Raw genomic sequence first — 23,047 nt, 5'->3', positions numbered from 1 at the left:
CAGAAGAATTGCTTAAGCCTTCTCAGGCTTCACCAGGAACTACCTCGATATCTGCAGTTGCGTTATGCGTATCCTCTTGTGCTTTCGAACTAACTTTCTTTTCCGCTATCTCCGATGTTGTAAATGGCGATGAAATATTTGAATGTTCATTCGAAGTGGCAGTATCATCAATTGCGTCTCTAGTAATAGGGTTTGCATATCCTGCTGTCATTGGCTCCAATGTAGTTTCGTTTGTAAAAAGATCGGTTGTGTCGTCTCTGGTGCAGTCTTGATACGAAGTGGCAGTATTATCAGTCGCCTCAGTAGTGGTCGGACTTGCATTTTCCGGTGCCATTGGCTGCAGAGTAGTTTCTTTTTCAGGAGAATCACTTGTGTCTTCGCTAGGATCTCTTGTAAAAACATCAGGATCTGCAGTTGTACTATTCGTATACTTCTGAGCGTCAGATCTAAGTGAGTCTTCCTCCGATATTGCGCTGGGTGGCATCTTTGTTGGATATTGATTGGCAGTGACTGCATCATCGAGAACGTCATTGGTGGTGGAATCTATACCATCTGATGTTGTTAGCTTCAGTGTAGTTTCATGTTCCGAAAAATTGCTTGTGACAGCTTCTAGACTTCCAATTGCATTCTCCGTATTCTCCTGTGTAACTTTGTCTTCATCTAATTCGGATATTGCGCTTTGTGGCAGCATTGTTGAATTTTGATTCGCAGTGGCATCATCATCATCGGCCGCGTCATTTGGGATGCCATTAACTTCTTCTGATGTAGTTGACTTTACTGAGGTTTTATTTTCAGGAGAATCGTTTGTATTTTCTCTGGGATCACTAGTAGTTACAGCTACTCTTGCAGTTTGTTTATCTATATCCACCTCTGTATTTGCACTAAATGTCGATTCCTCCAATGTCGAACTGCGAATCACCATAGCTGAATCTTGACTCGAATTGGCAGTATCAACGGGTACGTTGCTTGCAATTGCAAATATTGTGAACTGGATTATAGTTTCTACTTCCGGAGAATAGCTTGAGTTTTTGCTGGGATTAATAGGGCCTGTAGTTACACCACCTGTATCCTGCTGTACGTCAGGACTAAGTGTGTTTTCCTCTACTCTTGATGTATAACTGGGGTCAGTATTGCCTCGATCGATGCTTTCTAGTTTTGTTGCCTGCAGTGTGGTTCCTGAAATTACACCACCTGTATCCTCCTGTACGCCAGGACTAAGTGTGCTTTCCTCTTCTCTTGATGTATAACTGGGGTCAGTATTGCCTCGATTGATGCTTTCTAGTTTTGTTGCCTGCAGTGTGGTTCCTTTTTCGGGGGAAGCGATTGTATCTTCACTACCATTTCTCATAACAGTATATGGATTTAAAGTTGTACTATTCGTATTGTGCTGTGCTACGGCACTAAGGTACTCTTCCTCTACCTTTAGTGACGAACTAGCTGGCTTCACTTCTAAATGTTGGTTCGAGGCGGTAGTATCAGCGTGCACTTCGGTAGTAATGGAACTTGCTACTTCTTTTGTTATATGAAGCAGTGTGGTTTCTTTTCCTGAAGAAGGGCTTATGTCTTTGCCGTGATCAGTAGAAACTACAACTAGACCTGAAGTTTTACCATCCCTATCCCCTTTAGAGTCAGTTCTTAGTGTTTCTTCCTCTATCTTCGTTTTCGTAGTGGTTGGCACCATTGATGATTCATGACTCAAATTGACAGAATCATCGAGCTCAATAGTTAAGGCGGGAATTACACCTTCTGATGTTATTGGCTGCACTGTGGTTTCATTTTCCGCAGAATCGCTTTCATTTTCGCTGGGATCAAGGGAACTTGCACCTACATCTACAGTAGTTTTATCTGTATCAAAGTGTTCGTTGGAACTAACCGTTTCTTCCTCTGCCACTGTAGTCATACTGGGTGGCACTATTGTTGAATCTTGTTTCGAAGTGGTGGCATCATCGGGCTCGTCGTTAATGGTGGGGCTTTCACCTTCTGTGGTTCTAACCTGAAGTGTGGTTTTATTTTCAGGATACTCATTTGTCCCTTCGCTGGGATCACTGGTAACTACATCGAGATCTGCAGTTGTACTATCCGTATCTTTCTTTACCTCAACGCTAAGGATATTTTCCTCTACTTCAGTTGTTCCGCTGGTCAGCATCATTCTTGTGTCTTGATTCGAAATGGTGGCATTATCTATTACATCAGTGGTGGAGGGATTTTCATCTTCTGCTGTTCTTGGCTGCAATGTGATTCCATTTTCAGCAGAATCGTAAGGGTCTTCGCTGGGATCAATTGTAACTTCAACTAGATGTGACTCTTCCTCTACCTCCGATGTTGTACTTGGTGCTATTATAGTTGAGTAATGATTCAAAGTGGCAGTATCAACTGGAAAGCCAGCAGTGATTGAACTTGAAGCTTCTAATGTTCTTGGCTGCAATGTAGCTTCATTTTCAAGAAAACCGGTTGTGACTTCGCTGGAATCACCAGCAACTTCATCTGGATATTGAGTTGTTCTATTCGTATCTTCTTGTGGGTTGAAACTTAGTGTCTCTTCTTCTACCTCCAATGTTGCAAAGGCTGGCACCATTGTTAATTCTTCCTTCGAAGAGACAGCATTACCAATCGCCTCAATGTTTTTGTCACCTAGTGTTATCGGTTGCAGTTTGGTTTCATTTACAGAAGAATCGCTTTTGTATTCGTTGGGTCCATTAGTAACTACATCGAAATCTATATCATATTTCGCATCCTCCTGTACGTCTCGACTAAGTGTCACCTCCTCTAACTCCAATGTTGTGTTGGGCGCCATTATTGTTGGGCCTTGATTCAAAATAATAAGATAATTAATTGCGTCAGTAGTGTTGACATTTGCATATCCTGCTGTTCTTGGCTGCAGGGTGGCTTCATCTTCTGTAGAATCGCTTGTATTTTCCCTGGTAACACTCGTTACCACAACTAGGACTGCTGTTACATTAGCAATTTCCTTCTTTTTATCTGAACCAAAAGTTTCTTCTTCTGCATTCGATTTCGTAGAGGCTATCATTTCTGGTGAATCTTGATTCGAATTGGCAGTAATATCGGTCACATCAATGGGAGGAAAACTTGGACTTTCTAATGTTCTTGGCTGCATTGTAGCTTCATTATAAGAAACAGTTGTGGCTTCGCTTGAGTCACTAGTAACTGCATCTGGACTTTGAGTTGTACTATCTGTATCCTCCTGTACATGGGAACTTATCTCTGATGTTGTAACAAGTAGCATCATTTTTAATTCTTTCTTCGAAGAGGCGGCATCATTAATTGCCTCAATAGTTGTACCACCTTCCACTCTTATTGGCTGCAGTGTAGTTCCATTTACAGAAGAATTGCTTGTGTCTTCGCTAAGTTCATCAGTAACTACATCGAAATATGTATCTTTATATATATCCTTCTGTGCATCTGGACTAAATGTCACTTTCTCTTCCTCCGATGTTGTGCTGGATGCCTTTATTGTTGAATCTTGATTCGAAATGATAGTATAATTAATTGCGTCAGTAGTGTTGGAATTTGCATCTCCTGCTGTTCTTAGCTGCAGGGTGGCTTCATATTCTGTAGAATCGCTTGTATTTTCCCTGGTAACACTAGTTACTAGAATCAGTACTGCTGTTCCATTAGTAACTTCCTTCTTTTTATCTGAACTAAAAGTTTCTTCTTCTGCATACGATTTCGTAGAGGGTATCATTTCTGTTGAATCTTGAGTCGAATTGGAAGTAATATAGGGCACATCAATAGTAGTAGAACTTGGACTTTTTAATGTTTTTGGCTGCAATGTAGCTTCGTTTTCAGGAGAAACAGTTGTGGCTTCACTTGAGTCACTAGTAACTCCATCTTGACCTTGAGTTGTACTATCTGTATCCTCCTGTACGTGGGAACTTAGGGTTTCTTCATCTATCTCTGATGTTGTAATAGATGGCACCATTTTTAATTCCTTCTTCGTAGAGGCAGCATCATTAATTGCCTCAATAATTGTACCACCTTCCACTCTTATTGGCTGCAGTGTAGTTCCATTTACAGAAGAATTGCTTGTGTCTTCGCTAAGTTCATCAGTAACTATATCGAAATCTGTATCCTTACCCATATCCTCCTGTTTATTTGAACCAAATGTCACTTCCTCTACCTCTAATATTGTGCTGGGCGCCATCATAGTTGAGTTTTGAGTCGAAGTGGTGATATAAATCATTGCGCCAGTTGTGTTGACATTTGCATCTCCTGTTGTTCTTGGTTTCAGTGTGGTTTCATCTTCTGTAGAATCACTTGTATCTTGCCTGGGATCACTAATAACTACAACTAGAACTGCTGTTACATTATCAATATCCTCCTCTATATCTGAACTAAGTGTTTTTTCTTCCGAATTCGATTTCGTAGTGGATAGCACCTTTAGTGAATCTTGATTCGAATTCGAATTGGTAGCATAATCGTGCACGTTAGTAGTAGTAGATCTTGAAATTTCTAATATTATTGGCTGCAATGTAGCTTCATTTGCAGGAGAAAGAGTTTTGGTTTCGCTTGAGTCTCTTGTAACTGCATCTTGACCTTGAGTTGTACTATATGCATCCTTCTGTACGTGGGGACTAAGCGCTTCTTTCTCTACCTCCGATGTTGCAATGGGTGTTTCTTCTTCTGTATTCGATTTCGAAGAGGGTAGCATTACTGGCGAATCTTGATTCGAAGTGGCAGTAATATCGGGCACATCAATAGTAGTATAACTTGAACTTTCTAATGTTCTTGACTGCAATGTAGCTTCGTTTTCAGGAGAAACAGTTGTGGCTTCGCTTGAGTCACTAGTAACTGCATTTCGACCTTGAGTTGTACTATCTGTATCCTCCTGTACGTGGGAACTTAGAGTTTCTTCATCAATCTCTGATGTTGTAACAGGTGGCACCATTTTTAAATCTTTCTTCGAAGAGGCAGCATCATCAATAGCCTCAATAGTTCTATTTACAGAAGAATTGATTGAGTCTTCGCTAAGTTTATCAGTAACTACATCGAAATATGTATCCTTATCGATTTCCTCCTGTACGTCTCGACTAAATGGCCCTTCCTTTACCTCCGATATTGTGCTGGGCGCTATTATTGTTGAGTCTGGATTCAAAATAATAAAATAATTAATTGCGTCAGTAGTGTTGGAATTTGCATCACCTGCTGTTCTTAGCTGCAGGGTGGCTTCATCTTCTGCATAATGAACTATTGTTGTTATATTAGCAATTTCCTTCTTTTTATCTGAAGAAACTCTTAGTTTCTCTTCTGCATTCGATTTCGAAGAGGCAGCGTCATCAATAGCTGTACTATCTGGCTGCAGCGTAGTTTCATTTACAGAAGAATCGCTTGTTTCTTCGCTGGCTTCACTAGTAACTACATCAAGACTTGCAGTTGTATTAACCATATACTCCTCCTGTGCGTCCGTACTAAGTTTCCGCTCCTTTACCTCCGATATTGTAATGGATAACACCATAGCTGAATCCTCATTCTGAGCAGAAGCACCATCGATCGCGTCAGTAGTGGAGAGACTTTCATCTTCTGCTGTTCTTGGCTGTTGTGGAGAATCACTTATGTCTTCTCGGTGATCACTGTTAACTACCTCTAGACCTGAAATTGCATTATGCATACTCTGGCGTGTGCCGGGACTAATCGTAATCGTTGCCATCATTGTTGAGTCTTGATACGAATTGGCAGTATCATCGGTCACATCAGCAGTATCACCGGGTCTTGTATCTTCTGTTGTTATTGACTGCAGTGGGGATTCGTTTTCAGGAGAATCGATTGTGCCTTTGCTGGGATCATAAGTAGCAGTATACAGCCAACGTGCAGCTGCTATATATGTTTCCCCCTGTGCTTTGGGACTTGGCGTACTTTCCTCTATCTGCAATATAGTACTGGGTGGCTCCATTGTTGAATCGTAATTCGAAATGACAGTATCGTCGCTTGGGTCTGTAGCCATGCCACTTTCACCTGCTGATTTTATTAGCTGTAATGTGGTTCTATATTTAAGGGAATCGTTTGTATCTTCGTTAAAATCACTTTTTACTATATTTGGAGATCTAGCTGAGTTATCCGTGTCCTTTTTTGCTTCCGAACCAAGCGTCTTTTCCTCTCTATCCGATGTTCTACTGGGTGACACCATTGTTGAATCTTGATTCGAAGTGGCAGTATTATAAGATGCATCAGTAGTGTTGGACTTTGGAATTTCTGGTGCTGTAGGTTGTGATATGGTTTTATTTTCAGTATAATCACTTATGTTATCCTCAGAGTCACTAGTAAATACAACTGAGCCTGTTGCATTATCCTTATCCTCGAGTGTATGTGGGCTAAATGTTTCTTCTTCTGATGTTGTACTGGCTGGCGCTATTGTTGAATCTTGATTCGTAGTGAAATCATCATCTGATACCACTGTGGTGGTTGAACTTGCACCTTCTGATGATCTTGGCGGCAATTTTATTGTTTTATTTTTAGGAGAATTATTGGTTTCTTCGCTGGGATCTCCAGTATGTATATCGTGACTACCGGTTGCATTATCTATGTCCTCCTGTGTATCTAAGCTATGTCTCGTTGCCTCTACCTCAAACGTCGTTGCGGGTGGCACCATTGTTGAATCTTGGTTCAAGGTAACTGAATCATCGGGGACGTTAGTTGATGTTGCATCTGCATCTTCCAATGTCATTGGCTGTATTGTTACTTCATTTGCAGAAGAATATCTTGTTTCTTCGATGGAATCATTTGTAATTTCTTCTTGAGATTCAGTTGTGTTTTCCGTATCCTCCTGTGTATCTGAACCAGGTGACTCTTCTTCTACCTTTGGCTTCGTACTGGGTAGCACTATTGTTGAATCTTGATTCGGAGCATCAAGTGTATCTGAGAAAATTGTCTTTGCCTCTCCCTCGAACATCATTGTGAGTGACACCATTGTTGAATCTTGATTCAAGGTAACAGTAGTTGATGTTAAATCTGCATCTTCCGATATTATTGGCTGCAGTGTGGTTTTATTTGCAGAAGAATATCTTGTTTCTTCATTGGGATTATTTGTAACCTCATCTGGAGCTGCAGTTGTATTATTCGTATTCTCATGTGTATCCAAACTAGGTGTATCTTCCTCTACCTTCGACTGGGTAGCGGTAGTACTGAATAGCACCATTGTTGAATCTTGACTCGGAGATGCAGCATCGTCGGGCGTGTGGGTATTAGTGTGTCTCCCAGTCATTAAGTGTAGAACTCCATTTGCATTATTCACTTCCTCCTGCGTATCTGAGAAAAGTGTCTTTGCCTCTCCCTCGGACATCATTGTCAGTGGTCCCATTGTTGAATCTTGATTCAAGGTAACAGTATCATCGAGCGCATTAGTTGATGTTGCACCTTCAACTTCTGATGTTATTGACTGCAATGTGATGTCATATTCGGAAGAATTGCTTGTTTTTTTGCTGGAGTCATTAGTAACTTCATCTTGAGCTTCTGTTCTATTGTTCATATTCTCCTGTGCATCTGAACTAGGTGTCTCTTCCTCTGCCTTCGACTGGGTAGCGGTAGTACTGGATAGCACAATTCTTGAATCTTGACTCAGAGATGCAGCAAGGTCGGACGTGTCGGTATTAGTGGAACTTTCAGCCATTATGTTTAGAACTCGATTTGCATTATTCAGTTCCTCCTGTGTGTCTAAGTAAAGTCTCGTTGCCTCTACCTCGAACGTCATTGTGAGTGGCCCCATTGTTGAATCTCGATTCAATGTAGCTGTATTATCGGGCGCATAAGTTGAGGTGGGACTTGAACCTTCTGCTGTTATTGACTGCAATGTGATTTTATCTTCGGAAGAATTGCTTGTTTTTTCGCTGGGATCATTAGTAACTTCATCTTGAGCTTCAATTGTATTATTCATATTCTCCTGCGTATCTGAACTAGGGATCTCCTCCTCTACCTTCGACTTCGTACTGATTGGCACCATTGTTGAAACTTGATTCGAAGATGCAGCATCGTCGGGCATATCGGTATTAGTGGGACTTTCAGTCATTATGTTTAGAACTCCATTTGCATTATTCATTTCCTGCTGTGTGTCAAAGCTAAAAGTCTTTGCCTCTATCTCGAACCTCATTGTGAGTGGCTCCATTGTTGAATCTTGATTCAGGGTACCAGTATCAACGTGCTTATAAGTGGATGTGATATCAGCTTCTCCTAATGTACTAGGCCCCGGTGTGATTTCGTTTGCAGAAACATATCTTGCTCCTTCGCTGGAATCATTTATAACTTTATCTTGAGCTGCAGTTGTATTATCCATATTCTCCTGTGTATCTAAACTAAGTGTCTCTTCCTCGACCTCTGATTTTGTACTGGCTGCCGGCTTTGTTGACTCTTGATTCGGAGAGACTTCATCGTTAGTCTCGTCGGTATTGGTGGGACTTGCACCTTCTTCTGTTAGTGGCTGCAGTGTTGTTTGACTGTCAAGGGAATGGCTTACATCTTCGCTGACATCACCAGTAATTTTATATAGACTTCCAGTTGCTGAGCTAAATAACTCTTCCTCTTTCTCTAATGTCGTTGGGAGCCGCAACAGTGTTGAATCTTGTTTTAAAGTTGCAATATCATCGGGCGTGTTAATGTATGTGGAACTCTCACCTTCTGGTTTCGTTGGATGCAATGTGGTTTCATTTTCAGAAGAAAAGCTTTTGTTTTTGCTGGGATCCCTAATAACTTCTTCCCGACTTGAAGATGTAGTACCCATGCCTTCCTGCATATTTAAAGTAAATGTCGCTACCTCAACTTTCGATATCGTAATTGGTGGCTCCATTGTTTGATCCTGATTCGAAGTGGTTGCGTTATGGGTCTCGTCAGTGTTTGTTGAACTGTTTTCTTCTGGTGTTGTTCTCTGCTGTGCTGGAGAATCCCTTGTGTGCTTGCTTGGGTCATATGTTACTACATCTGTATCTGCTGTTGGATTATCCTTATCGCCCAGTGTATCTGCACTAAGTGGCCATTTGTCTACTTCCAATGTCATACTGGGTGGCACTACAGTTGAATCTTGATTCAAAGTGTCATTAGGAATAGGCGCGTAAGTACCTGTGGGAAGAGCATCTTCTGATGTTGGTAGCATTGTATTTTCATTGTCAGTATAATTGCTTGTGTATTCACTTCGATCAGTTTCTACTGCATCCGAACCTACAGTTGTATTATTTGTATCCTCCTGTGAGTCGGGATTAGGTGTCACTGCTTCTATCTCCAGTTTTGTGCCTCGGGATTCTATGTTTGAATTATCATTCGAAGTGGTAGCATCATTGTTCGCTCCAAAAGTAGTGGGAATCACAGCTTCTGATGTTGTTGGCTGGAGTGTGCTCTCAGTATCAGAAGAATCGTTTTTATCTTCGGTGAAATCACCAGTTAATATATCTAGACCCACAGATGTATTATCCATATCAACCTGTTTGTGGAGAATAAGTGTCTTTTGCTGTACCTTCAATGTCTTGCTTAGTCGCACTTTTGTAGGATCTTGTTTTAAAGTGGCAACATCATCGATTACTTCGGTAGTTCTGGGTCTTTCATCTACGGATGTTGTTGGCTGAATTGTAGATGCATTTTCAGGAGAATCCCTTGTGCCTCCACTGGTATCATCTGCAGTTGTAAAATCCATATCCTTCTGCAAAGCTGATATGTATGTAACTTTCTCTGCCTCGGATATTGTACCGGTTGGCACTTTTATTGAATCTTCTTTCATTTCGCTTGGTGGTTTTGGCTGCAGTGTGATTTCATTTTTAGAAGAATTCCTTCCGTCTTCGCTAGAAACAATTGTTACAACTTCTAGACCTCCAGTTTTATTATCAATATGAAGTTGGGTATCTGAATTTGGTGTCTTTTCCTCCGAACTTGTTGATTGTTCCATTGTTAAATCTTGATACCAAGTGGCAATATCAGAGGGCGCGTTAGTTGTAGTAGAATCTGCAACTTGTGTTGTTATTGTTGGTTTCAATTCACTTTCAAAAGAATCACTTGCATCTTCGCTGGAATCAATAGTTACTACATCTAGACTTGCTGTTGTAATATCCGTATACTCTTCTACATCGTATTTAAGTATCTTTTCCTCTTCCTTTGATGTCGTATTGGGTGGTTTTTTTATTGAATCTTGATTCGAAGTGGCATTATTATTGGATGGCTCAGTATTGGGTGTACTGTCGACTTCCAGTGTTGCTGGCAGCAGTGTGGTCCCTTTTACAGAATAATCGCTGGTGTATACGCTGGGATTAACTGTCATTACAGTTAAAACTGCAATTGAATTATCCGTATCCTCCACTACCTTCAAATTCGTACTTAGCCCTTTTGTTGAGTATTGATTGGATGTTGAAGCTTCAATGTTCACTTCAGAAGTTATGGGACTTGCACCATCTGTTGTTAATAACTGCAGTGTAGTTTCATATTCTGAAGAATAACTTCTGTCTTGGTTCGTATCACTTCTACCTAAGTGTGGACCTTTTGCTGGAGTATTCATATCATCATGACCTTTGTTTCGATGGGATGTTTGTGTTTGAACTTTATTGGCTATATTATAAGGTTTATGATCCAAGGTACTGTCGACTTCTAATGCTGCTGGCAGAAGTGTTGCAGGATAAGCGCTTGTATCTTCACTAGGATCACTAGTAATTACAGTTAAACCTGCAATGGAATTAATCGCATCCTTCTCTACTCTCAAATTCGTACTTGGTGGCCCTATTGATGACTCTTGATTAGAAGTGGCAGCTTCATTGTTCACTTCAGAAGTGATGAGCCTTGCATCTGCAGATGTTAATGTGGTTTCATTTTCTGAAGAATAGTATCTGTCCTTGCTGGTATCTTTTGTAGCTACGTCTGGATCTGTTACTGGAGTATCCGAAACGTCATCATCGCCTTTGAATCGATTAGATGTTTGTGTTTGAACTTCATTGTCTATATTGTAAGGTTTATGATCCAATGTACTGTCGACTTCTAGTGTTGCCGGCAGAAGAGTGGTTCCTTTTACAGGATAAACGCTAGTATCTTCTTTAGGGTCACTGGTAATTACAGTTAAACCTGCAATGGAATGAATCGCATCCTCCTCTACCTTCAAACTCGTACTTGGTGGCCTTATTGTTGACTCTTGATTAGAAGTGACAGTTTCAATGGTCACTTCAGAAGTGATGAGTCTTTCATCTTCTGGGTCTTGTAATGTGGTTTCACTTTCTGAAGAATAGTTTCTGTCTTTGCTGGTATCTATTGTAGCTACGTCTGGAGTATTCGTACCATCATCATCCCCTTTATTTCGATTAGATGTTTGTGTTTGAACTTTAGTGGCTGTATTGTAAGGTTGATCCAAGTTTTTTGACACTGTATTTTCGTTTAAATAAATTGAGTATAACAATGTGGTTGTTTCGTAATTGAAAATTGTTTTATTCGCAGGAGTAGCATTGCTATGTTGTTGTCTAGTTGCCTCATAATTCAGTTGTATTGTATTTTTCTCGGTTGTGAATGACTGACCTTTGCTAATTATTTCTGGAGTGATACTGAAATTACTATAATCCTCAGGTGTTTCTTTGTGGAAATCCTCTTCTTTTTTAGGAATGGCTATGGTCGTGGTTCGAGTTTGATTCGTACAAGGATGACGCACACTGATAATCAATTCATTGGGGTTCGCACCCTGACGTATTCGTATATAGGGCTTGCCGTAAATTGTTAAAGCTGTTGTTAGGGCTATAAGCAAACTTATCACTATGAACAATTTGTGCATTGTTTTGTTACTGAATATAAATATGGACCAAAGAGTCCTTAAACTTTTGCTGGTTTTTTGACTTGATTTTTGTTATTGCTCTTCTGAGGAATGCTTCAATTCGTTTGCATTTGAAACACATTTCAAATACTAAACATGTATGCTTATTTGAAGTGGTATTTATTAGTTGCCACAATGGAAAAGTGTCTATTGTTGTGTGTGTTTGTCATGAGTTTGCAATTTGAATACTTTGAAACTTCGGTATGGCTTAAAGGCTTTAACCAACTTGCGAATAAGTGTGGAAGAATGGCGGGTGTTTCTTCAAGTTTTGAAAACTATTGATGATTACATAATTTAATGTAGTACAACGGTCAACCATTTGTTTGAAACAATGAAATATTGCCAAAACATTTGGAGAAATTCGAGATTTGATGACATATTCCTCAGGTTTCCTGGCAGTAAGTTGATGACCCGACATTGCAGAGTGGCCTTCATTGAAGTTTGCTTATTATTCCTATGACGTTCATACATGTTTCATTTGCAGTATTCTTTTATTGAATTTTGTTTTCAGAAAAATTTTCATTCTTATGAACATACGATTCAATGAAAAATATGTTCTTATTGTTGTACGAATTACATATTTGCATACCTGCAGTATTGCTGTTCAATTCTTGGTATAGGCTATGATGGAATTCCGGCAGCACTAATAGTGTGGTAAGGTTTAAGTACTTGAAACATTTTCTCCCTAATGAAACGAACCGTATTGCTCACACATTGGTTATACAATTCTTGGAATAAAAGAAATTCTCTTTCAATGAATCAAAATCATGAATAGTAATATCAGTTCTAGGAAAATATAAACCTAAGCTTTTAGCCTATTACAAAATTTGAGAAGAATTGAGAAAAAAGAAACAAGTAATGAAGATAAAATTTTTGTGCTAAGGGCCTTACAGTACAATAAGGGCTACAAACTACAAGCGGACAGACAGACAGATGGTCGCAGCTAATTTGAATCAGTAACTCGACACGTATGACAAAAAATGGGTCAGGCTCTTCTACTTCTTATCGTTGCAAACGAAAGCACAAAGTAATGATACCCTGTACCACATTACTGGAATCATTTGATTTATATTTACAATTAATCTTCGTCTTTTGCTTATCATCCAACATGTCCATTCTTTCGTTTATTAAGGGGATTGCAGTCCACTTAAAGTGAATTATTAAAACCATTGACTTTAATTGAAAATCTCTTTCTTATGAACAAAGTCAAGTCATCTTTAAAATGCCATAAAGAGATTTTATGTGTATCAATTTGCAGTCAGAACTTGACTTGACAATTTAAAATGAATCTACATTAATAAATCAAAGGGTGCTTTGTAAACCACAATGCATTCTATAATTCTAACATAACACTTTCGATATCGGTTTTGGAAGCAACTTTAAAGCGGTTGTGAAGATTATGTGGAATTTTTTTTTTTTTTTTGAAAATTTTGCCCATGAACATGCCCCTAAGCAACAGAGGCCAACTTTTCTCATATCACTGAGTGCTATCCGAGTTTAAGCTCATTGATAAGGGACCTTCTTTTAATAGCCGAGTCTGAACGGCGTGCCGCAGAGCGACACCCCTTTGGTGAGAAGCTTTTACATGGCAAAGTACCTCACAAATGTTGTCAGTATTAGCAGGGTATAACCAAAGCTGAAAATTGTTTTCTGATGTTCTTGCCAGGACTCGAACACAGGTGTTCAGTGTCATAGGAGGACATACTAACCTCAGCGCGGCCTCTGTAGGTCAAGCTTATGCTAGCTATATCCAAACATAGACCGATCTTAACCATACTCGGTACGAAGTCCTAACACAACTCGCTTCATCAAATTTATGAGAAATCGGACAATAATTGGTCCTATTATGGGCCCAAGATCTTAAATCAAGGGATCGGTCTGTATGGCAGCTATATCCAAATCTGGACCGATCTAGGCTAAATTAAACAAGGACGTCAAGGGATCTAGCATCATTTAGTAATAGCCTCATCTTCTCACCATCTGGATAGGATTTTCGCCGTTCTACCAACCGTTTGGCTGTTCCACAGGGTTACATGCGCAAAAGTTAAAACTAAATACTTCATGCAAAATTTCAGCCAAATCGGATAATAATTGGGCCTTCTGGCGGCTTAATAAGTCAAGATCCGAGATCGGTTTATATGGGAGCTATATCAGGTTATGAAACGATTTGGCACAGTTGTTAGAAGTAAAAAATAAACACATGTTGCAAAGTTTCAGCCAAAGTTTATGGAAAAGAATTGTGCCCTCTAGAAGCGCAAGAAGTCAAATCGGGAAATCGGTTTATTTGGCAGCTATATGAAAAAATATGGAGCGATTTCGCCCATTTACAACGTCAATTGACCTACAAATGCAAATTTTGCCCATGAACATTCCACTAAGGAACGGGGGCAAACTTCTTACATATCAATGAGTGCAGTCCGATTCCAGTTTAAGCTCAATGACAAGGGGCCTCCCTTTTATAGCCGAGTCCGAACGGCGTGCCGCAGTGCGACACCTCTTTGGAGAGAAGTTTTATATGGCATAGTACCTCACAAATGTTGCCAGCATTAGGATGGGAAAACCACCACTGAACATTTTTTCTGATGGTCTAATGGAAAGGATTCGAACCCAGGCGTTCAGTGTCATTGGCGGACATACTAACCTCAGCGCGGCCTCTGTAGGGCAAGCTTATGCTAGCTTTATCCAAACATAGACCGATCTTAACCATACTCGGTACGAAGGCCTAACACAACTCGCTATACCAAATTTCTGAGAAATCGGACAATAATTGCTCCTATTATGGGCCCAAGATCTTAAATCAAGGGATCGGTCTGTATGGCAGCTATATCCAAATCTGGACCGATCTAGGCCAAATTAAACAAGGACGTCAAGGGGCTTAACATCATTCAGTAATAGCATCGTCTTCTCACGATCTGGATCTCTCAATAGGATTTTCGCCGTTCTACCAACCGTTTGGCTGTTCCACAGGGTTACATGCGCATTCGTCGCCCACTCCGACAGACTGCATCGACCCCAAAGGGTCCGGTGTTAAGCAAGTTTATTGACGACAGTTCCCTGGTCTTCACTGCCAAATCGTCTGCCCTTTCATTTTCCCATACTCCGTTATGGCCCGGCACCCAAACGATGCGCATTTTGCCAACCTCAGAGAAGGCGTTAATCTACTTCTTACACTGCAAGACTGTTCGTGACCTTACCATCCTGGTTGTTATGGCAAATTTACTGTCGGTAAAGATGTTCACACTCAACGTCCTTGCGTTAGCACCATACCACCTCACGCATTCCGGGATCTCCGCCTGTAGGATCGTATTATGGTCAGGCAGTCTAAAACAGATCTCAAACCCTGAATTCTCAATGCAGATCCCCAGGCCCACTCAATCCTCTAGCTTTGATCCATCCGTGTAACATGATGTTCCAGATGGCAATACTAGGGTTCCGTCAATCCAAGACTGTGCCGATGGGAGCAGTGCCTCGCACTCGACTTCAAGGTTCATCTCTAGTATTCGATCGGAAACGTCTTCCCTTCCTTCCAGGGTTCCTGTATTTGCGTGAGTCCCGTCGTATCCTGTGGAAAATGGGTTTACATTAAAAGCCTCCACATGTCCTCCGTTGTCTCTGCTCTAACTCCCACGTCGTCTACTAAAGTTTCAGTTTGGACATGTACTTTCGCCTGCAGTTCAGTTTGAGTTCAGTTTGGATATGGGTTTTGTGCACACTTTCAAGCGGTTAGCTCTACGTGTTCGACCGCTATGGTGATTTTGTAGGACTGACGGACATGGCTAGATCGACTCAGAACGTCGAGACGGTCAAGGATATATATACTTTATGGAGTCTCAGACGAATATTTTGAGATGTTACAAACGGAATGACTAGATTAGTATACCCGCATCCTATGATGGAAAAGCCCAATAACTTGCGAATGTTCACATCATCTAATTCAGAGAGGTTCTCGAACCTAAAATAGAAGTCCTTCTGACTGCTAGGACGGGACAGGCACACGAAAGGTGTTCTACAGTCTGTTCTTCTTCGATGTCCTCACAGCATCTGCAAAACTCGTTGCTGGCAACCTTCAGTCTTTCAGCATGTTTTCCTATCAGACAGTGACCTGGCACGACGAGACGTCTGACTGAGACGTCTATTCTAGCCAATGACGGAAAAGCGGTAGACCTCATCAAGTCTAGATTAGGCCACATAGCAGTGCTCACAGCCCCCTCTTTGTGACCATCTATCATTCGTTGTTGTTCGGGCCTGGTACTGAAAACTTTGCTTACGTATCGCTAGTGGCATACCCACAGATTCTAGTATCCCTGGAATGTGTAGGGTAGTTCCTAGACTCGCAAGCTCGCCCGCTTTACAATTCCCTGGGATATCTCTGTGGCCCAGCACTCAGAACAGGTGAATTTTTAACTGTTCAGCCATCTCGTTGAGAGACCTGTGACAGTCGAGGGCGGTTTTTGTGTTCAGAAATACGTTCTCCAGGGATTTTAGTGCTGCCTGGCTGTCTGAGAAGATATTTATGCTAGTTGTCGTTAAAACATTATATCGTAGCTATTCCACCACTTCCTTAATTGCAAGGATCTCCGCTTGATACAAAATGCAGTGGTCGGGTAATCTTTTTGATATGACCAGTTCTAGTCTTTAGACTACACCCCAAAGCCCAACTGGTCGTCTAGTTTGGAACCATCCGTATAGAAGTCTATGTAACTTCTATAACCAGGGTTATCCTAGTTCCAATCGTTTCTATCAGGAATAGTGGCACAGTAGTTTTTTTCAAAAAGCGGCTCACCGGCAGTGCGTAATCCACACTGCCTTGAACATCAGACATTGTATTAAGAATAACACAGTGTCCGTAGCCGCCCCTTGACCAATAAGAAAGCTCCCATAACCTCACGGCAGTGGGCGCAGAACTTTGTCTAGCCACAATGTCCAGGGGCATAAGATGTAGCATTAAATTCAGTGCATCAGATGGTGTCGTCCTCAGTGCGGCTGTGATGCACAAACAAGCCATCCTTTGGATCCGTTTAAGTATTGAACAGTAGGTGGACTTTTGAATGGCCGTCCACCAGACCACAACACCATATAGCATTATAGGTCTGACAACTGCAGTATATGCCCAAAGCATGACACGCGGTCTAAACCCCCAACTTGACAGACAAGACTTGATCAACATAGAATATTAAGACAATCAAGAATTTATGTACTGTATGGGGTCGTAGATAAATTTTTCCAGGTGTTACCAACATTACACCTATGATGGTGGGTATAAAACGATGCCTCTTGAATCTGTTTTCAAACTTCTATTTAATTCCTTGAAATACCTGCTGTTTTGTTCAATATTTTTCGAAATCAACACATTTGACACATTAATGGAACAGTTGTATTGAGAGTGCTTTGGCAACGCGTGTCCTAGTGATCGCGCATTCATGACAACCTTTGGCAAACCGCTATGCAAGGCCGTGGTTTTCGTTGGTTATTGTTTTTGTTATAAAATATTGCAAAAAACTTTCCACATATTACTGTACGTATGTTTCTGATTATTTTATTTGATATTTCTATCTTTTTAGGTAAGTTTACAACTCGGTTATTGAACAGAAGCTTCTATTGCGGTAAGTTTAAGTAACAGATTTACTTGGTCTGAGGGGACATTGTAACTTAAAAAGACGTTGTTAGGAAGGCATGCTTATTTGAAAGTTCTATAATCCTTTTCATTCTATCGAGTCGAAATCATTGCTTACACATCTATTATATAAAAATTAAATTGTTGCGCTTTGTTTGTCTGTTTCGTATAGACTGAAAAACGGCTGAACCGAAATTTTCGCAAATGGTAGAGTTTGAGCCCCCGGTGAAAATAGAGTAGTACTTTTTTGATATCCCATCCTCCCCCTTACCACAATTTTCAAAAACGGCAGATCCCGAAGATGAGTGCACCGATTTAAGTAAAATTATGTATGCCGCCTTATGGTAAGCCAGAAATACAAAATTGTTATACAATTTTGGGGTCAAATAATTTGGGGGGACGCCCCACCCAAAAACCCATCGAAACGGGCATGTTTGCCGATTGCGATAATATGGGTATCAAATGAAAGGGATTTAAGAGTAGAGTACGAACTTGGCATAAAGATTTCATCCTTAGAGTCAGGTGGGTCCCCCACCCCCAAAAACACCTCTCAATAGGATACTCTTACCGCTTTGGGCAATATGGGTATCAAATGGAAGTTATTTATAAGTAGACTATAAATCTGACATACAAATTTATACCTTGGTGTCTGAGGGGCCTCCCCACCCCCACAAAACCCACAGCACGACATATTTACTGATTGGGACAATGTGGGTGTCAAATGAAAGGTGTGTGGAAGTTGAGCACACATCTGTTATAAGAATTTGGTCCAAGGTGTCTACGGGGCCTCCCCAACCCAACAAAACGGGCATGAATGTCCAACGTCACAAAATGGGTATCAAATGAAAAGTCTTTGGGAGTTGACTGCGATTCTGGTATTTGATGCGATTTGAGGCAGAGTATGGGACCGGCCCATCTACTAAATACCCTTCTATAGGACGTATAGTTCTATCGGGATAATATGGGTATTAAAAGAAAGATCTATGATAGTAGAGTTCGAATCTAATGTTGATATAACGATTCAAGTATCAGGGTCACGTCCTGCCGTTCAGCAGAACATGTAGATAGCGACAATAAAGGACTCAATATTGTCTTTTGGATCTTGGCGTCGGGGGGAAAGACCCTGTCCTCCCGAAACTGTCATATAGGATGACCGAAAATATATTGTACTCAAATGAAAGGATGTTTCAGAGGGCAATTTCCCTCCCCTCCCCCCATCCTCATACCCCAAAAAAAGCAATTAAATAAATTTTTTGAAGGGCGATCAGAATAGAATAGGACAGCAATATAAGGTCTTTGGTAGTAGAGTACACTTTTCAATCTCGAATTGGGATAGACACAGCAGGATTTGCGGATCTTTAAAAATGTGATATCCCAAGTGGTAGCTTTAAAATATGATTTTGATTGTGGATAACCAATATGAGGCTCAAATGAAAGGCATTTGAGACAATAGCACCATTCTAAAACATGGGCGTCCACCTCACCCCCAAATATACCTCCATACCGGACTTATTTATAGACCATAGCAATATAAGGCTAAAATGAAAGAAATTTGGGAGTAGGGGACCAATATGATATCCACATTGGAGCGAATGGCCGTACCAGTACTCCCCAAACAAGACATTTTTCCTGACTGTGCCAGTATAGGGCTCAAATAAAATAGGAGTGTGAAAGATTTAAGGTTTTGGGCCTGTAAAAAGTGCATTTATTGTCCGATTTTGCCGAAATTTGAGACAGTGAGCTACTTAGGTCTCTACGACGTCTTTCTTCAATTTGGCAGAAATCTGTCCTGATTTGGATATAGCTGCCATATAGACCGATCCTCCGATTTAGGGTCTTAGGCCCATTAAAGCCACATTTATTATTCGATTTTGCTGAAATTTGAGACAGTGAGTTGTCTTAGGCCCTACGACATTCTCCGTTAATATGGCCTCGATCGGTTTAAATTTGGATATAGCTGCCATATAGACCGATCCTCCGATTTAGGGTCTTAGGCCCATAAAAGCCTCATTTATTATCCGATTTTGCTGAAATTTGGGACAGTGAGTTATGTTAGGCTTTTCGACGCCCTTCGTCAATTTGACCGTGATGGGTCCAGATTTGGATATTGCTGCCATATAGACCGATCCTCCGATTTAGGGTCTTAGGCCCATAAAAGCCTTATTTATTATCTGATTTTTCTGAAATTTGGGATAGTGAGTTATATTAGGCCCTTCGACATACTTCTTCAATTTGGTCCAGATCGGTCCAGATTTGGATATAGCTGCCATATGGACCAATCTCTCGATTCAGGGTCTTACGCCCATAAAAGCCACATTTATTATCCGATTTTGCTTAAATTTGGGACAGTGAGTTGTGTTAGGCCCTTCGACATGTTTTTTCAATTTAGCCCAGATCGGTCCAGATTTGGATATAGCTGCCATATAGACCGATCCGCCGATTTAGGGTCCTAGGCCCATAAAAGCCACATTTGATATCCGATTTTGCCAAAATTTGGAACAGTGAGTTGAGTTAAGCCCTTCGACATTCTTTTCCAATTTGGCCCAGATCAGTTCAGTTTTGGATATAGCTGCCATATAGACCGATCCTCCGATTTAGGGTCCTAGGCCCATAAAAGCCACATTTATTATCCGATTTTGCTGAAATTTGGGACAGTAAGTTGTGTTAGGTCCTAAGATATCTTCCTTCAATTTGGCCCAGATCGGTTCAGATTTGGATATAGCTGCAATATAGACCGATCTCTCGATTTAAGGTTTTGGGCAATAAAAGGTGCATTTATTGTCCGATTTTGCCGAAATTTGAGACAGTGAGCTTCTTTGGTCTCTACGACGTCCTTCTTCAATTTGGCACATATCTGTCCAGATTTGGATATAGCTGCCATATAGACCGATCCTCCGATTTAGGGTCTTAGGCCCATAAAAGCCACATTTATGATCAGATTTTGCTGAAATTTGGGACAGTGAGTTGCGTTAGGCCCTCCGACATCTTTTGTCAATTGGGCTTTGATCGGTCCAGATTTGGATAAGCTGCCATATAGACCGATCCTACGATTTAGGGACTAAGGCCAATAAAAGCCACATTTATTATCCGATTTTGCTGAAATTTGGGACAGTGAGTTGTCTTAGGCCCATCGACATCTTTCATTAATTTGACCCAGATCGGTCCGGATTTGGATATAGCTGCCACATAGACCGATCTCTAGGTTTTAGGTTTTGGGGCCATAAAAGCCACATTTATCATCCGATTTTGCTGAAATTTGGGAGAGTGAGTTGTCTTAGGCCCATCGACATCTTTCATTAATTTGACCCAGATCGGTCCAGATTTGGATATAGCTGCCATATATACCGATCTCTAGGTTTTAGGTTTTGGGGCCATAAAATGAGCAGCTATTGTCCGATTTTGCCGAATTAATTTGGGCCAGATCTATCTAGATTTGGATATAGTTGTCATATAGACCGATCCTCCGATTTAGGGTTTTACGCCCATTAAAGCCACATTTATTATCCGATTTTGCTGAAATTTGGGACAGTAAGTTGTGTTAGGCAGATCTGTCAAGAATTGGATATAGCTGCCATATAGACCTATCCTCCGATTTAGGGTCTTAGGCCTGTAAAAGCCACATTTTTTAGGTGATTTTGCTGAAATTTGGGACAGTGATTTGTCTTAGGCCCTTCGACACCCTTCCTTAATTTGGCCCAGATCGGTCCAGAATTGGATATAGCTGCCATATAGAGAGATCCTCCGATTTAGGGTCCTAGGCCCATAAAAGCCACATTTATTATCCGATTTCGCTGAAATTTGGGAAGTGAGTTGTCTTAGGCCCTTTGCCCGTGCTTCTGCAATATGGCCCAGATTGGTCCAGATTTGGATATAGCTGCCATATAGACTGATCTCTCACTTTTTAAGTTTTGGGGCCTAAAAAGGGGCTACTAAATAGACCGATATTTTGTTATACACAATTGAACAATGACTTGTTCAAGAGGTGAATAATCCAAGTAATTAATATCAGTTAGATTGAGAAACATTTGTGTTATTTTTCTTCCATTTAATGTTAACTTGAAGCCTTTCAATTTTGGCCCCATTTCTTCTATAGGCTAACTTAGCGTTTATGCTTAGAGGGAAAAGCGAAAAAGCATTAACCCAATTGCAGCATACTAACTGCCATCCAATTTGTAATTAATGATTGGATTTAACATTGAAATACTTGAGTTTTTTCTTTTCTTTTGCTCCATTACCCCTTTTGCCATCTTATAAAGGGGCCTTTTTTTCTTAGAATGAAAAACAGGCTATTGGCTGACTACAATTGATTATCCCACCATTAAAGCAAATAATTTGCGGTTGTATATGTATATGTGTGTTTGTATGCTCTTCCTCATCCATATCCTGGCCTCGTCTATAAAGCGGCCAGCAATTATCCGAGAAGAGCACCGAGAAATTGCGATTGCCATCAACAATAAGAACGAGTACCAGTATTGAGCAAATATAAATTAGTGTTTAATTTGTCTGCACTCAAGTGTAGGACTCAAGGGTCCTGTAATTGAAGAAGTGAAGATGAGCATCAGGCAGGAATTAAGGCAAACAATGCTCCTGAGGCGTGTGTATCTATAGCTAGGGGGAGACTACAAATTTCACAATCCAAGAGCCCATAATGCCCCTTTATATATGGATGGACTCGAGTAAAACTGCAAACAAACCAATAACTTATGCCATATTTATTGACGCAAACAAAGCCAGCAAGGGAGCAAAAGCCGTGTAAAAGAGTGAATGCGTGGGAGTGGGAGCGGGAGGTGACATTTTGTTCATTAAATTCGAGTAGGAATCTTCAGTTTAATAAAAAACCAATAACGAATGACAAAAAGCGAATCAAGTTTCGACAGCCAAGATGCGAAAGTTCGTTTGTTGAGCACACAAAAGCAGCTCGAGTGTTTCAATGGACTGGGAAACGGATGACAAAAGTTTTTCCAAAAACAAAAACAACATCAACAACAAAACGACCGCGCACCATACAAATGACGCCCAAACCGTAGTCATTCAACAAAATTTAAGTGCCAAGAATCCAGTACAACCAGCATCACGCAAATGAGAATGGATGTGTTTTTTTTTTTTTTGCTATTGAAAAGGATGATTGTTGAAATACCAGCAGCAGTAGCCACACACACACACACACACACACGTACACGATATTCCTTTCAGCTTACAAACGAATATCTTTTTACTGAGAAAATGGAAAAACAGAACTCCATTTTGAAAAACAAAGCGCATCAAAGAGTGAGAGGTATTTTTGTGTTTTTTTTTCCACCGAATAAATGCCAGTCACAGAAATTGTATTTCACTCAGCTCATCCATTAAATTGTGGCCTGAATGATGCATGCGGTGCTGCTGGCGGTTAAAAATTTTCCACAAAAGGCACCGTCCGTCGTCCGACCATCACAACTGGAGGACGAGAGATAAAATTATGCAATGGCAACAAAAACTAGATATCCTTGTTTAGTTTTTGCTGAATATGTCAATTATTTATGCAAATGTTTGAATAGTAATGAAAAGTTCTGAATGGGACACACGCAGACAAATGAATGGCTTGAAAATTTTCCCATGTTAAAGAATTTCTAATGCAAATGCAATGCTTTGTGTGTTTTTGCTGTATTTAATGATCTACATAAATG

The 23,047-nt window shown here is 40.6% G+C and overlaps 1 protein-coding gene across 1 annotated transcript in view; it reads right to left on the bottom strand.

Moving 5' to 3' along the window:
• LOC106080754 (mucin-12-like) overlaps positions 1 to 11,731 on the bottom strand; it is a 42,099-nt gene extending 30,368 nt beyond the window's left edge. Inside the window, exon 1 of the mRNA XM_059367104.1 lies at positions 44 to 11,731. Within this exon, the coding sequence (XP_059223087.1) occupies positions 44 to 11,731 (11,688 nt within the window). The remainder of the gene's footprint in view (positions 1 to 43) is intronic.
• Positions 11,732 to 23,047: the final 11,316 nt, after the last annotated feature.

Source organism: Stomoxys calcitrans, chromosome 4 (assembly GCF_963082655.1).
Source record: "Stomoxys calcitrans chromosome 4, idStoCalc2.1, whole genome shotgun sequence".
Classification (NCBI taxonomy): domain Eukaryota; kingdom Metazoa; phylum Arthropoda; class Insecta; order Diptera; family Muscidae; genus Stomoxys; species Stomoxys calcitrans.
The sequence above is the reverse complement of the archived record's forward strand: the minus strand, read 5'-3'. Positions and strand labels throughout refer to the sequence as shown.